General features: G+C 44.1%; 1 protein-coding gene across 2 annotated transcripts in view; it reads left to right on the top strand.

The window, feature by feature from the left end:
* The window catches only part of nudC (nuclear distribution C, dynein complex regulator), a 404242-nt gene that overhangs the window by 358174 nt on the left and 28439 nt on the right, over positions 1-17629 (top strand). For both annotated transcript variants that reach the window (XM_071672093.1, XM_071672092.1), the window contains exon 6: positions 13576-13764. In XM_071672093.1, the coding sequence (XP_071528194.1) occupies positions 13576-13764 (189 nt within the window). The remainder of the gene's footprint in view (positions 1-13575; positions 13765-17629) is intronic.

Below are 17629 nucleotides of genomic sequence, written 5' to 3'. Positions count from 1 at the left end.
ATCGAGGGTAAGCTTAAAGCTTCTAGTGTCTTCCCCCTGTAACTCAGCTGTCTTGGTTCTTGTACCATATTTGTCGTCCTCCTCTGAATCCCTTTTATTGATTCTTTGTGTTTCTGTAGATGACGAAACTTGAGAAGCACGTTCAAGTTTTGTTCTTTTCTTGGATAGACAGTTGACTGAACATTTCCTTACCCATGTTCCTGAAAGCTGTTGTGATATATACCAGCAGACAGTTTGGCTATTTTGCTACCCTCCCTAAAAGTGGGATTATGGCGACAGGTTTGGGACGAGGTCGACTCCTAAGTCCCTCACGCACACACACACACACACACACACACACACACACACACACACACACACACACAGAATCCTTAAGTTTACCTTTTGCTACATGATGATGATGATGATGATGATGATGATGATGATGGTGATGATGATGATGATGGTGATGATGATGATGGTGATGATGATGATGATGATGATGATGATGAGGTCTTGTTTCACTTTGTCCCAACCTCATGACTTTACTTATGTTCTGATTGATTTTCATTCACCATGTGTCAGACCCACTCTGGAGTGTGTGTAGGTCCCATTGCAAGTTGATGCAGTCCTCCTCGCCTTTCGCCTCCCCCGTGACATGTGCATTCACATGCAAAGGAGTCGGCCGGTACCTTCAGGCAAGCTGTTCATAAAGAAAAGTAACTGTCCCAGAACAGAACCCTGGGGCACTCCACTGGTGACCTCCACCCATTCAGAGAAGGCTCCTGTGACCCGTGCCCTTCGTCTCCTTCCACAGAAATGATAACGTGTACACAGAGGAGTCTTTCCCTCATTCCGGCGTGGTGTAGGTCTGTCTGGGGTCAAAATGATGACTTATGTGGAGGTGCTGACACTCTGCTCTGGGTGAGCCATTATTCCAGTTGTGTAATGTAGAGTTATATATATATATATATATATATATATATATATATATATATATATATATATATATATATATATATTGCGTTATGCTGTCTGGTTCATATTGCGTTGGCAAGGTTGTGGCTGCCAGTGGTGGACGCAGTGTGACCACAGGTGGTGGTGGGGTTTGAGCTCGACGCCGTAGACCTGGCCATGCTAAGGGGTCACGGGTCAATGTCGACTTTGTCACTGGTGACCTCAATAGTGTTTCTCGTGACCTGACCGTGGCAGGAGCCACAGGACCAGATGGGGGGGGGGGGGGGGTGTTGTTCTCGTGAATTTTTTTTTGGAGGCAAGTGGTGTGTTATGTGAGAGCTAGGTGGCTGGCTGGCCGGCCCACAGGTTGTGTGTGATGATTCCATCGCCCATACCGCTTCCTGTAGATTCAGAGATGGGCAGGTTAGTGCTCGTGTGCCTACGCTCCTTGTTACTGACTCTCCTCACACCTGCCTCTCCTAAGCTGCACCCTCACTGCACTTCAATCCCACCAACAACAGGGAGGGAGGGTTTCCACCTCATGTCACTGTAGCCATGATTGTGTCACTGTAGCCATGATTGTGTCAATGTAGCCATGATTGCGTCATGGAGAGCTTGCACAGTCTTCGTCGTGTGAGAGACGACTTGCATGGTGGCTGGAGATAAATGCTCACCAACCTCCGTGGTGGCATTGGATGGATTTAGGTATAATATATAATTTTTATGTTTATGTTTTTGTACGCAGGAGTGGTAAGAGGAGGTATTATGTTGGTGATGAAGGTTAGAGATGAACTTGATGTGCACGTACTTGTGTGGTAAGGTGTGTGTGTGTGTGTGTGTGTGTGGCAGGTGTCGAGCTGGCTGGTGGTGGTGGTGGTGGTGGTGGTGGTTTGTGTGTGTGTTGGCGGGACGAGTTAAGAGACACCTGCTAGCTGTGTCCTCACCATCTTATCTAGCCGTGTTCACTACGAGGGGTAAACACGTGTTTCCTCGTCCACTGCAGCTCATTCTTAGACTGGGTCGTGGTGTCGCCCGCTGCTGTGTGCGTCTGATTTACCACCCGTGTTCACTTGGTCTCTCGTGGGCCAGTGTTGTCCATCATTATATCCAAATTGGTCATGTAAAACCGCGGGGTGTGACCAGAGCGACAGATGGTGACCTAGTTTTGGTACTGCGGTCGTATTCGGCCCCAACCGTGAGACTGGGTCACGGCCCAGATCATAGGTCAGGCTGCTCGGTAATAAAATGTTCATGTATGTGCTGCTTTCTGGTTGACCCAGCCCTGGCCTTGTGGCTATGTATGGCTGTGCACGCGCGTGGTGTTGTGTGTATGCGTTGTGTCGGTGGGCATGTGTGTGTTTGTGCGTAGACGCAAGTCAAGTGTCTGTATGTGTGTGTGTGTGTGTGTGTGTGTGTGTGTAGACCACAGCCATGGCTGTTGTTGGACGTCGATCATCATCATATACTCAGTAGTAGAGTGGTTGGCCGCGCCCCTGCTTCATGTAGATGGTTACCAAGACTTGCTGACTTTTTTTTCCTGCTACATATCATACATATGTGGTGCTCTTACCTCACCTCGTGTGCTCACACTTCAGTAGGGCCTCTTCAGTTTCAGTTCTCGTGAAGGATTTGATGATTCCTTAATCTGTTTTCTCAGAATTCTTTGTTATGTCTCTTTTTTTTTCCCTCGTTCCGTCGTACCTGACCTGAGTGAGGAGTTTGTTCATGAATAGACCCAACCTTGGTCATGAGATTTATGAGTTGTGTTTGAATTACCGAGGGTAGTTTTCTTTCTCCCCTATCCCCAGGAATTATATATATATATATATATATATATATATATATATATATATATATATATATATATATATATATATATAGTCATGCTTGTTTGCCTTCATCCATTCCTGGTGCGACCTCGCCCCACAGGAAACAGCTTCGCTACACCCCGCTTCAGCGAGGTAGCGCCAGGAAAACAGACTGAAAAGGCCACATTCGTTCACACTCAGTCTCTAGCTGTCATGTGTAATGCGCCGAAACCACAGCTCTGTTTCCACATCCAGGCCCCACAGACCTTTCCATGGTTTACCCCATACGTTTCTCTTGCCCAGGTTCAGTCCATTGACAGCACGTCGACCCCGGTATACCACATCGTTTCAGTTCACTCAATTCCTTGCATGCCTCTCACCCTCCTGTATGTTCAGGCCCAGTTTCATGATCGTAGTTTAATACCGTCATGCTTGGTGATACAAACTACCAATTGTTTCTAACATATTGTTAAAAGACAGTGAAATGTTTTCATGGGTTTTCTTGTAAACTTTTTAATTATTTTGGGGTGAAGGGTAGTTACAGGTAGGTGTCAGAGAGTTTGTATTGTTGGTACATACGTGTGGTGATTACTGGTGTAGGTACCTGTGTTTTGGTAGTGTGGTGATTACTGGTGTAGGTAGCAGTGTTGTGGTAATATGGTGATTACTGGTGTAGGTAGCAGTGGTGTGGTAATATGGTGATTGCTGGTGTAGGTAGCAATGGTGTGGTAGTGTGGTGATTATCCCGTGACCCTCCCCCCATGGTCACTACATCCTGGTGTCAGTCATACCATACAAGAACCAGCCAACCAGCCCGCTGTGTTGCGTCACCTGTGTCTGTATTCTGTCGCTGGTTCTCCTCACTTGAGGGAAGTCCATCCAACCTGGTGACTGGTACAGGAATGCTGGGCCCGTTCCTGCTACTTGCCTCATCATCCCCAGAGAAGGGACGATGAGTGAGGTGTCGCGGGATGTGTTAAGGTAGAACTCTCAACTGTCGTCTCTTTTCCACAGCTGCTCACAGCATGAGCACCGGGGTGCACCATGAATTTGCCGGGGACACCCGCACCAAATCAGTCTCATCCCCGCTGTGTGTGTACACTCGACCGACTCAGCTCGACGGAGAAGGTTCAGTGAGAAGCGTGACCAAGTGTTAGTGTGTGTGTGTGTGTGTGGCGCACGGGGGATGTCGCCGTGGTCGAGGCCACAGCGTAGATCGTCGTTAATGATTGGTTATGTGTGTGGCTGACATGTATAACGTAACAGTTCGTTATACGAGAGGTCCCCGGTAGTGTGTGTGTGTGTGTGTGTGTGTGGGTGTGTGCGCTCGGGTCTCAACTCTGTCGGTAGCGGCGCTGGACTGCGATACGATAATAGATTTGCTTAAGCGTAAAGACATTCAGTGTCGAGGTCTCTGGAGGAGCCATTATATATACGAGGTAAATTACTTGTTACGGAGTCAGTGACCCCATTACCAGGGGTTTGGGGTGTGCGAGAGCGGACGGTGTTGACGGTGTGTGTGTGTGTGTGTGTGTGAGGCAAGCCGGCTCAGTCATCGCCTCCTCCCACACCTTGACTCCTCACTTATCATTCCCGAATAAACACCGGCTGCCGGTTGCACAACGAGGGTGGGCAATAAATCCCCCGTCTTTTCTCCTGGACAAAATGTGTGGACGCTTTTATAAGGTAGAGGGGGCCAGTGTGATCATGAGCATTCTCTCTCTCTCTCTCTCTCTCTCTCTCTCTCTCTCTCTCTCTCTCTCTCTCTCTCTCTCTCTCTCTCTCTCTCGACTTCCAGCAGCGTTCACGTGCACTTGAATTGGAGAACGATTTTTTGTTTGTTTTTGTTTCGTCATCAATGATAACAAGGCTTGACTGTTATGATCAAGGCTAGATATAGTCCAAACCAGCTGGTTAACCACGTTCTCTTGGTTAGTATTATTACACCGTGCAGAAGTGTATGATAATTCTGGTTACCAGTCATGTTAGCATCGCTGACTTTTCTTTCTCTCTTGAAAACGGCACTACCGGACTGGTCCAGCCATCATCATCTTACATGCGCCAAACACATAATCAAACTTCACTTATTATTTTCTCCACATACGTTCTCTTGCCATGTCTTGTCTACACAATAGGTTTGGAATGTCATCTATTTAGAGTCCAACAAGCCTATGGCTCCCTCGGCATCACGAGGTGCTAAGAACCTCTGGGTTTCCGCCTGACTCTCCTGCTAATGAGAAGGAAGGCTCGGACAGTAGTACTAGTGTCGCCCTCCTCTTTGGCAGACCTGCACCCTTTTATCATCAGTGTGCGGACATTACGTGGTCTCTCGTGTAACCTCTCCTCTGTTCAACACCATCTGTCAAGTCCCTCTCCTACTGTCTTACTCCTCTCTGAAACCCGGTTGTCACATGGTGTTCTCACTTGCCCTTTTCTCATGTTCCACTATAATCTCCATTCACATTTCCGATTCAGATGTAGTGTTTGTGCTTATTCCAACGTCAACACACCTGTTGTTCGCCTCGGGGACTTTCAGTCGCCAAACTTTGATGTTATGTGACAAAAGGTCTGTCTCCCTTGGACTATTTAAACTCCTACCATGAGAACTGTGACATCGTCTCACCCGCAAGCCGAAATACTCAACTTAGGGTATTCCAGCATTCATCATAGGGAATGGTTGAATTCCTCCCTTTCCAATGATTGGGGAGTTGTGGGACTGAAGTCCTCACGTTCTCCATTCTCGGTGATCTAGATCAAATTATCTCCCACCCTACCCATAGTCCTGACCGCTGTGACCACTCTCCTAATATTCTGGATCTGTTTTTCACCTCTAGCACATTCCGCTGTAAATACACAAACTTGCCTCCAGTTGGTTCATCTGATCACACACTCTTAAATGTATTCTAACGGCACCTCCCCCTCCAGCAGCCCCTTCCAAGTGTAATGACTGGCACCTCAACAAAGCGGTATGGAATAACGTATGGAACTTCTTTTCTGACTTTCCTTGGGTAAATTGCTCTCTCGTATGTGGTGATGCTTCTGTCTCCGCCAAATGTGTAGCAGAAGCTAATTATTCTTGCGGGAATGAAAGCATTTATTCCCTCTTCCTCCAAAACGACTTATTGTTTTTTTTTCTTTTTACAATCTTTGGTTAAAACGTTCCTGCTCTGAGGCCATTCAGGTAAGGGATCAGGAATATTAGGCTTGGAAAAACACTTCTTCCTCCGGTTCCCGCTCAGCTTTTATCACTGCCGGAGATAATTGCAAGCACGTTATGCGTGAGGCACAGCATTCCTTTATACAGGGGAAGTGCGATAACCTCTCCTCGTCATCCAATGATAAGTCTTTCTGGTCTTTAGCCAAGGGCATCTTGATGCACCTCCTGATAATCCTATGCCACTCTCCGTAATCTCTTTTCGAACTGTTCGAAAAGCGCTTCTCTTTCTTGACACAGGTCCTGATGGCATCTATCCCCGTGTACTGAAAGCATGTGCCTCTGAACTTGCACCTGTGCTTGCTCGTCTATTCCGTTTCGGTTTAACAACCGCTGAGAATGGAGAACGTAGGGGAAATAGCAAAGATCGGTAATGCCATATGAACTGAGGAAAATAGGCTAAGTTTACAATAGGATCGAGATGAAATCGAGGAATGGTCGAGAAAATGACAAATGCCATTTAACGCCAGCTGTTACAGGTAGGAAACCTCAATAAAAAAAATTTAGACTGTGAGCTGATGGGCCACAAGATAAAGGAAGGACACCTCTATTGTGAGGGATCTAAGGGCCACTGTCTCCAACCACCTCAAGTTCTGCGGGCATTGTAATGGAGGTGGTGGCATGAAGGCAAACAGGGTATTAGGATTTATCAAGGATGTGATGTTGCCACGCTACCTAGGTCTAGTTAGACCACACCTCAGATATGCAGTGCGGTTTTGGACACGCCACTGACACGAGGACAGACATTCTTACATTGGAAGCAGTGCAGCGAAGAGCAACTAAATGGATTCTTTCCTTTCGTAACAAACCACATGAGGAGAGGTGGCGAGAATTTGTTCTCCCTAAGCAAGACCCCCCCCCAGGCATAAATCAATAGAATGCTCTAAGATGCTGGAAAGATGCAACAGTGTCGATATTGAACATGTCTTGACAGTAACGCCAGCTCTTCTGACGTGAGAAAATGGACTAAAGCTGAGAGGTCACCGAGTTAAATCTGGAGTGTCCGATATATTTCTGTATCGACATTATGGATGTGTGGCATAAGCTCACAGAAAATGTTGTTCAGAGCAACACTCTTACTATCTTCAAAATTAGGCTTGATCATCACTTGTCACTTTCCGTTATTGAATAATTCATTTGTTCAGTCGTAACATAATGGTATATCATGATGCCTTCCCAACCATCGATCCTGCCATGGCCACATTACAGTGATATACCAACATTGATTAACCCACGTCACTTTCTGTGATAGGGTAACTAAGAATTATTGTATCATTCTTCAACATCAGGAATCAAATAGACATGGGAATTCGAGAGGCTGGAACTCTCAAGTTTATCCATACTGTTGTCTTTCGTAATTGATAGTAGTGATGCAGGGTGTTGGTGATGGGATGCTTATATTCATATTCATACTAGCTTATGATTTTCCTATAGAAATTTCCGTCTGGCATTTTAATCCTGCAAGGTATTTTTTTTTCAACCTGTATTCCATCCAGCGTGATGCTGAAGTGGGTGGAGGGTGGGGGGCAGAGCCTCTGCTTTTCTGTCCTTGTTTTGTACTGCTTCTAAAGGGACTGCATTTTTTTTATTATTATTTATTTGTTAAGTGATGTTAAGGCTAGACCACCTTGCTTAGATCTTGGGTATGTGTGTCTCTGTTTTTGTCTTTGAGAACTGGTTGCCTGTGTGCCCCCACCACTAGCTCGACCACGCAGTACTTTGCAAGCTGCTGCATTATATGATTGCCGTGTGGCCTTTGGCAACTCAAGGGTGGGCCATTTTGATAACTTTTTTTTTCACCTCGTACCTCGAAGCTTTGGACCTCTCTACCCTCTCATCTTTCCCAGCTTTTCCACATCCTCCAGACTTCGTAAATACTTTCCATTTCTTTTTTTCCTTTCATTAACCTCTTTGTATTTCAATTAAGGCCCGGCTTTGCCGTGGACTTTTGTCCGTGACTGGAGCCTTCATGAGAAAGAAAAATTTTGTGCCTCTGTCAGTGGACATCGTCAGGTGGCGCGGCATACCACCCACTCATCACCCATTTCCAGGGGCCAGACCTAGCCACAGTCAAGCACTGGGCCCCGGTGCCCAAGCCATAGTCATGCATGACCCCAGCACTGATGGAGGGGCGGGGGTTGATGATGGTGCTGAGACCGAGTCACAGAGTGACGGAGGGCCTGGTGGTGGGTGGCAGTCAGTGTGTGTGGTTGTGATGAGAGACAAGAATATCTACTGCACTGGACCAGGTTGTCGCCAGTCAAGGACAGGTGTGGCATCCTCTTGTGCTCAGAATATTCGTACAGTAACTAGAGGAAGGATTATTGACCTGACGGACGACCTGCTTTGTATTGATGATCGAGATTATTGAAGATTGTGCATGGAGATGTGGCAGAACTGTGACGTTCATGACAACACTTAACGAAGGACACACGACTGTACGTATGTCGTCAGGATGGTAGGTGATGAGGCTGTTGTGACCTCACGGTACGAGATGCGTTGTACTGCCAGATGTACTTAGTAGTAGGTCGTGATTTACCCTCACGCAAATACAGGAGGCTCACGCATGTCGGTGAGGACCCCTCCAGGCCCCTGCAGATCCTCTGCCATTTCCCAGATGGCTCCATCAAGAGAGGTTCCTCAAGTGTATTGTGTCTCACTCTCGACCACTTTGTCTTACCCTCAGATCCTCAGTCTCTCGGTAGTTTATTTCCGTCCACACTTGCCTCACCTCACTTCACCTCACCTCACCTCACCTCACCTCACCTCACCTCGCCTCGCCTCGCCTCACCTCACCTCACCTCACCTCGCCTCGCTTCGCCTCACCTCGCTTACATAACTCTCCAATCATTTCGACCACACCCATGTATGTCTTTACCACAGAGCTACATAACATCTTGCATTGCGAGACATTCCTTTCATGACAGCATATTGTGTGGTCCCTGGTCTGACCACATACCATTGTGCATCTTTCTCGTGTACCATTTCTCCAAAGTGGTTGTCCTCCCTTAAATCTTTTGACGAGTTACTTTCAAATTTTGACGATTCTTTGTTTCTTATATCTTGGGAATCTTTTCTGAATGCATTTGATATTACTAAGCTAGTAATATGCAACACTGTTACAGTTTTAAGGCAGCGTCCGACACCTGATCAATCATACTTTTGATAGCAGAAACCCAAGTTGTGTTATGTAGCTGAGGTAACCCTTTCACGATGTAACAGATGCTTTTCCTCACGATGTCAGCACATGCAGTCTATCGTATATTATGTATAAGTAGATTAGCTTGTGTTGAATAATGGAATGATCAAGATCTGGATAGGTTTATACAAGAGTATGAATAACATTTGGTAACGTAGATGATGGTGTTGATATAACCTGTTGTCATTCATATACATGCAGTAACGCAGTCCATTAGAAATGTGGCAGATCCAGTTACCTCAGGACATGGAGGGTAGTTGAGTCGACCGAGTGTATTTTTGAGTAGCAGACATATTGGTGTAGGGGAAGGTAGGTAGTCAAGGTGATCCTGGTTCCTGTGGTAGTGTGTGAGGCAGGTGGCGCCAGGGGCGGTATTCCCCTCCCCAGCACGGGTGAATATCGAGACCACTCAGTCAGTCATACCAACATCCTCCTGGTCTGTAGTTCTCACATCATCATGATTGACCAAGTATCTATCCTGACGAAGGTTTCCGCGTTCCTCCCCAGGTGGTCATGTCCTCTGCATAATGTGTTCTCGGTGTATGTTATGAATGTGGCGGGGGTGGGTTCTTTTTTTTTTTTTTTGTAACGTCATCAAATCCTTAAACCCAAGGTCCTGTAATTGCGAAACTTTCCCAGAATAACTTGATGTTGTTCTCGCGCTGCCTGAGTACTACTGGTGGTGTTGGTTGTGTTAGGGAAAGCATCAGTTTGGTGCGAGACAAAGAACATTGTTATTTTTATTTCGTGTTCCGTTCCACAGCGGCTTTGTGGTGCTATTGCGCCGTGTGGCACGCCAGGAACAATACACCAGAAGAAATAATAACAAAGGAAAACTGTATCAGAAGTGATTGCGGCGCTTAGAGAGGAAAACTGAGTATCCTTGGGTAAGACGTGTTGGCAAGTTCTGATGATGTGTGCCGGTGGAGAGAAGTCTGGTGTCCCATTGTGTCATGCGCCTCTCGTGTGCCCTAGGTAGCTCTACATACGTAGTGCCCCATATCTTGAACGTTTTCTATTATCATGCATTATTTTAGAGCTTCTGTATGCTTAGTTAGTAGGATGTATAGCAGCTAGCCTGACTGAGGAGCGATGACGTGGTGCCCGGAACCATCTTACACCCTCCATGTTAGGTTTTCCTTTCTTACTTTCTTTTTCCACGGAATCCCGGGCTCGTCCTGCTATCTTCTCCTAACAAGACCGTACACCTGTTCAGACCTCACTTATTTTCTTCACGTAAGTTTTCATGCCATCTCCTGGCTCGTACCGCAATCGCTTCTAAATATAATCTTGACACATTAGGGGGTACTAAGAATCTCCAGATTCCCGCCTGACTACTGCTAATGGGAGGGAGGAGGACTCAGACAGTAGCAGTTCCGGCCCCTCCCTCGACCTTTCCCACTCCGTTACACCTGCCTCTTTATCCATTCACTTTATCAACATACGTAGTCTCTTTAGTAACCTCTATTCCGTTGAACACCATCAGTCTAGTACTTCTCCTAATGTCGTACTTCTGTCTGAATCCGATTTGTCTGTTGATGTTCTCGCTAGCCCGTTTCTCATATCCATCTCTAACCTCAGCTCACTATTTCGGTTCAGAGGTGGTGTAAGTGCTTATTCCAACATCAACACACCTGCTGCACGTCTCAAGGACCTTGAGTCCCCAAACTTTTGCTCTCTGGCTTAAGGTCTGTCTCCCAGTTACCGCGCTCTTCCTTTGTTTCGTTTACTGCTCCTGTATTTCTACAGATCCTGTATCTTTCTTCGACTTTCGAAACTCCTCCCATGAGGCCGAGATCTTTCATCAAGGGGATTTCAACTTACACCATAGAAAATGGTTGAATTCCTCCCATACGGATGGTGGGGGGATTGAAGCCGTCACGTTCTCCATTCTCAGTGATCTAGATTCTAGAACAAATTATCTCCCACCCTACCCATAGTCCTGACCGCTGTGACCACTCTTTAATATTCTAGATCTGTTTCTCACCTCTCGTTAATCCTGCTGTAACTACACAATCTCTCCCTCAGTTGGTTCAATTAATCAAGCTCTCATAAATGTATCTGTTCTAACGGCACTTCTCCCTCCAGCAGCCCCTTTTGAACGTAAATATAGGCAATTAAACAAAGTAGCATGGAATAACTTGCGAAAAATTCTCTTCTGACGTTCTTTGAATTATTTACTTTATCTTATATGGTGATGTCACTCTCCGCCATGTATGTATTTAGTAGTTAGTACAGAAAGCTTTTGGTCAGTGTCAAAGAAATGAACCCATTCGCATTTCTGGCATCACTCTACCTAATCCGGATGTTATGGTCTGGATTTTACATATGAATTATTGCACCCTTGGAAGCATTGACTGTGCATTTATTTCCGAACATTTTCCCATTATCAACTTATTACTATGATGGCATGTTCTGTGCTGGCATGATTACACCCGGTCCGGATTACACCGGTCCGGCATGCAACGTTAGTCATCTCTGTAACAGGAAATACTTGGGTGCACCGTCGTCCAAGAAACAGTAGCTGGTGAGGCGTGTATAGAAACGGTCACTTGACGCGAGGCCGCGCCTCACCCGTGTTTGGTTACCCTCCGCCGCTGAACATCGACACACCAGTTGCTGCTGCAGGAGACATTCTTCTCCACAGCGCCGTTGACATGTTGCATTTCAGACTAATATGTAACTTTATGCTGCATACTCGTTCGATGTGTATGATTGTGATCGGTTCATTGTTACCAGTGAGAGAAGCACGTTCTTCAGTTGTCTCACAAGAGTATTGTAATGGAGGTGAATTGGTGGTGGGTGTGGGAGGCGGATGCCTGGTGATCGTGACATGATTATAGACTCTGATTTCTGGAAGGTTGTGCGATATGTGGATCGGATCGCCCTTCCTCGCTGCTTGTGACTCCAGAATACAAGTTAAGAGGATTTGACCGTGTTGGTAGCGGTGGTGGCTGACGAGTATTAGGCTCAGGCACTGGAATCTCCTACCTTACTTTCTACATTCAAGGTTGTCTTTTGTCGAAGAAAATGTCCATTGTTGGTCTGGGTGTGATGTTACAGATCACAGACACACGTCGTCAGCGTTTCAGTTTATAAAAGGGGGAAATATACGTTCACTTAGATTTATGGATGAGATATTGTCAGAGATTAGAATGATAACGACAAAAGCACGCGTAGAGATAGCGTTACTGCAGGTGATAAAAAAAAGGTTAATCTGGCATCTTTGCTGGCATGGGACACCCGACCCGGCATGTATAACACGAAATACATTGGTGCATCATCATACTAGAAACAGTAGCTGGTGAGGCGTGTAGATTGTCACGTGAGGTGCGAGGGGCCTACATAGGTAGGTAGATAGACAGATACAAAGATAGATGGATAACTGTTATTAAGGTTAAAGCATAGGAATTAAACCCAAAAACCTAATTAGGGTGAATGTTCCCGGGAATGTTTAACTAGGATAAAATTGTTGACTTTCCTTGCCTTGGGATATTCATAGTTTTACTAATCGAATTTTTAACATGGACGTAGACATAGTGACTGCGTCTATCGCTGACTAGTATTTTTACTCGGTACTGCGTCTATCGCTGACTAGTATTTTTACTCGGTATTTTAACCCGCTAGAGTTTCGTCTCCTGAAGTCCAGCTGGACTGGACTACGTTGTCCACACGAAGTGATTCAGGCTGTTCACCCACTACAACATTATCTTGACATTGTTCGTTCATTGTAATCCCGTCGACGTTTAGGTTACGTTGTAGCACATGCCAGTTAGCAAGCACAGTTAGCCGCCCATACCATGTGACCCACATAGTATATAAGAACATTAGAGGTGAGGACACTGCAAGAGGCCTATTGGCCCATGCTAAGCAGGTCCTGAGTCTGTCCACCACCCTACAACCAACCACCTGAACAGATAAACACATCATCCAACCTTCGTTTAAAGCTACCTAAAGACCTAGCTTCCACTACTGTACTTGGCAGCTTGTTCAGTAAATCTATTACCCTATTCCTGAACCAATATTTACCCACATCCGACTTGAATTTTTTTTTTAATTGAAATACATTATTTCTTGTCCTATCCGGTGGCGCCATTCTAGGCACTTTATTCATGTTACCTTTATTGATCCCTTCTCCTATTTAAAAGCTTGAATCATTTCCCCTCTAGCCCTCCTCCTCTTAAGTGAGTGTAAATTCAGTCATTTTAACTTTTCTTAATAAGTGAGGGTTCTAGTTCCAGGTATCAATTGTGTCATTCGCCTTTGTGCTCTCTCTAAACAAGTTAATGGATGTTTAGAATGTTAAGTACTGCATTAAAAGAATGATTAATTTTTTCCTGGTGCAAGATGTTTCATTGTAGAGAAATGAATAAGTGAGGGTTAAATGAATCGTTTCATTATTTTAACGTCTCTTTCAGGTGGTGATTCCCCTGGGGCTGAAGGTCAAATCCCGGGACGTGATCGTGGAGTTTGGTCGACGCATCATCAAGGTCGGCCTCAGGAACGCCCCTCCCATCCTCAACGGTGACCTTTATAACGAGATCAAGGTCGAGGAGTGCAACTGGTTCCTTGATAATGGCCACACCGTTATCCTCACGTTAGAGAAGGTCAGTACGTCATGACACGGTTAGAGGTGGGTCAAGCTGGTCGTAAAGGTCCCGTTTTTATGAATTATTATTAGAAAATGACCTGGCATTTTCACCCTTAAAATGTGTGTAACAAATTTAGATATAATTCTCATGTTTCTGGTAAATATTTGAAGACATTTTTACGAAGATCTTTTACATGGTTGTATTTAGAGATGCGAGAATGTTTCCATGGGAACTTGAAAAATGGGTAGTTTTACCAGGTTACTTTGTTACATAATTCATGGACGATGATTATGATATTAGGGAGACACAATCGGTAAAACTCTTCGTAAGCTGGAAGCAGTGTACTAGAACATGTAATAAACGTAGTCAAAGCTTAATTCATGTTAACTTTCGTTTCCCGTAGAGTCACATTTTCTTTTAAACTTCCAGGACCTTGAAGTATAGAAAATGAATACCTGAGAAGGTATACTATTTTGATAAACATTATTACATGCGTTTGCTTAATCATAGTTTAATGTTTGCAAGAGATTGAATGTTGTGAATTTGATCAAAAATGTAATAAAGTTTTTATGCATTTACTCAGACAACAATGTACGTCATAACTTTATAGGGAATGAATGCTTTTCTGTAAAGCCCATCTTGGGTTCTGTGTACAACACAAAGGTATAACCGACCGCTCTAGGCCCCACAGTTTTATCTTGAGTAAAGCAATTATTTTTTAGACTATCAAGTGTTTAATTGGAACTATATTGACTACTATACTACGTTAAGTATTAGATAAAGTGGAGACGGGGGTACAACCGTGTGAAATAAGTGTGGACTACCTTTGGAAGTTTGTGAAAAGTGGAAAATAGTGCCCACGAAGACCACTGGTCGGCATTGTCAAGTGATTTCAACAGGTGGTTTGCTTCAAACATTAACAGCGTCTTTAATAGTAGTATCGTCTGCAACGATATTCCCTGGCGGATGATTTAGACGATGCAGTCGAGAAGAAAATATGTGTTGACATTAATTGTAAGACTTAAGTCATTGAGAAATTTGTGCAAGCCTAAACAACCTGGGTAATTGAATTTTGAAGAACTCTGTGAAATGTTATCAAGACATCATGATCCAAAACTGTCAGAGACAGTAGCAAGATAGTAATTCCATAAAAGAAACAGAGAGTTTTGTTCAGTATATGACTGCCATGAAAGAACTAACGGAGCACTTCAGACAGACCTACAGGATCATATGTTTTGCGACCAGTTGATTGTATGTATCAACGATGAACAGATTCAGGCAAATAGGCTGGCATTGGAGCCCGACTGGTGAGATTATACGCAAAAAAAAATAAAAAGAAGTACCATTTGGTGGTGGCAAAATAGGCAGCTTGGATAGACGTGTCAGATATGAAATGGTGATCTTCACAGAATGCAGTGACAGCAAGACACACCCTGTTAGAGATGCGGTGAAGTTCATCCTCCAGACAACTATTGGGCCAAAGAGGTGCTACATTTGCAAGGATATAGGACATTTCCTAGTAGCAATTCAAGAGGGGGAAGAGGACTGCCAAGAGGAGGAACCCAGGAAGGTGGATTAGAAAATAAGAATTGAGTTGAGAAAGGTAGAGCTATTTTGAGTTCAGTTCAGTAATATGTTATGATATTGGAAACAAGGGTAAGGTACAACAGGGAAGTGTTCAACCATTTATGTTTAGACATGATATTGAAGGGCAAGAAGTAGATTTGGAGATAGAAACTGGTGCAAGTTTACCATGATTAATGAACGTGTTTATGAGAGTCTGTGATAAAGTACCCATATTACTAGAGAAACTAATGTAAGATGATGTGATATTGAATTCATGCTCAGGAGAAAGATACAGAGTTAAAGGTGTTGTCAAAGCTCATATCACACATCATGGTCTAATTTATGAGTTGCTGTTAGTAATAGCAGATGGTGATGGACAAAGTTTGTTAGGTAAGAACTGGTTATAAAAACTTCAGATTGATTGGAAAAATTCTGTGTTTAATTTACAGGAACAGATGGATAGCAATGAAAAGTTTTTGAAGGATTTAAAATTGAAGTATGCTGGTGTATTTGGAGAAAGTTTGGCATGTACAATGGAGGGAAAATCAAAATTATGTAGATACCAGCGTAAAACCAAAATTTTTGAAAGCTTGCACACTGCATTTTTCTTTGAGAGAGGCCACAGACATAGTATTGGATGGGCTAGTGGCCAATGGAACACTCACCCTGTGGATAGTTCAGAATTGGCGACTATGACAGTGGTTGTGTTCAAGCCATCCTGACAAATTCGAATTTGCGGAGACTTTAAAGTGACGATGAACCTGTTGTCTCAGAAGGACACTTTTCCAGTTCCAAAAATAAATGGCTTATTGACCAGTGCAAAAATGGGTATGTTTGAAGGATTAGTGGTTCCAATAATGTTATATGGCTGCGAGGCATGGGCTGTAGATAGGTTGTGCAGAGGAGGGTGGATGTGTTGGAAATGAAATGTTTGAGGACATTATGTGGTGTGCGGTGGTTTGATTGAGTAAGTAATGAAAGGGTAAGAGAGATGTGTGGTAATAAAAAAGAGTGTAGTTGAGAGAGCAGAAGAGGGTGTATTGAAATGGTTTGGTTACATGGGTGAGGAAAGAATGACAAAGAGGATATATGTGTCAGAGGTGAAGGGAACGAGAAGTGGGAGACCAAATTTGAGGTGGAAGGATGGAGTGAAAAAGATGTGTGTGCTCAGTGTGCCATTATCAGCACAGCAACCAGTGTAATTGTATTGTAATGGGCTCTTCTGAGGATGTGAGTGTTGTGTAAAATGTGATGAACAGCTTAATCCTAGATAATGTCAATTCATGGTATGGTACACTTAAGTTAAATACACCTGTAGAGATCTTATCCACATTCAGTTACCCAAATCAATAACATGTCCTGTCATCTGATCATGTGTTGTAACTTTACAAGGAATGAATGTTTTTTAATGGCCCAACAGGGTTTTGTACACAAAACACAACTGATAATCTTAAGCAACCAGTGAGATGGCCTAATGTATTCTCACACTAGCCATACTGAGCAATACCTTGTGTGTAAGTGACAGTATGGGCTTGTGGTCTGTGACTAATGTGAATGATCTTCCATACACATGATTATGAAAATGGCACACCCCAAACAATATTGCCAAACTCTCTGTCAATTTGTACATAATTTTCCTCAGCATCATTCAGTGGGTGTGAAGCAAAAGCCATAGGTTGTTCTGATCTACCTTCATTTTGGTGTGCCAGCACTGCCCCAACACCATATGGTGATGCATCACATGACAAAACAAAAGGCCTGTCTGAATCATAATGTGACAAAACCTCACCAGAAAACAACATCTGCATTACTTTCTTAAATGTAGCACCCCCTTCCTTAACAACATAGACAATGGCACAAGCACTGAAGAGAGGTTCCTGAGGAATTTACCATAACAATTTATACCTCCTAATAATAATTGCAATATTTACACATCTGTAGGTCTGGATGCATCAATAATTGCTTTTACTTCACTTAAATATATGAATGCCGTGTGGATCAATTTTGTGTCCCAAATAACTCATTTGTCAAAATGAAGCTTCAAACCTTTTCAGTTTCATCTCTACAACCTTGGTCAAGTTTGCTCAGTGTTCTGCTACAGTGCTTCCAGAGATCAAAATATCACCTCCATTTAGAACAGTGTGTGGAATATCTCTCAATAAATAGTACATTTCACCTCAAAAATCCCTGGTGCACTCTTGATCCCACAGGGTAATCAGTTATACCTGAGCAACACTGTGTGTGTGTGTGTGTGTGTGTGTGTGTTTATCTCACACAGCTCCTTTGACTCTTCGTTCAGTAGCATCTGCTGATA

Source organism: Panulirus ornatus, chromosome 17 (assembly GCF_036320965.1).
Source record: "Panulirus ornatus isolate Po-2019 chromosome 17, ASM3632096v1, whole genome shotgun sequence".
NCBI lineage: Eukaryota > Metazoa > Arthropoda > Malacostraca > Decapoda > Palinuridae > Panulirus > Panulirus ornatus.
The sequence above is the reverse complement of the archived record's forward strand: the minus strand, read 5'-3'. Positions and strand labels throughout refer to the sequence as shown.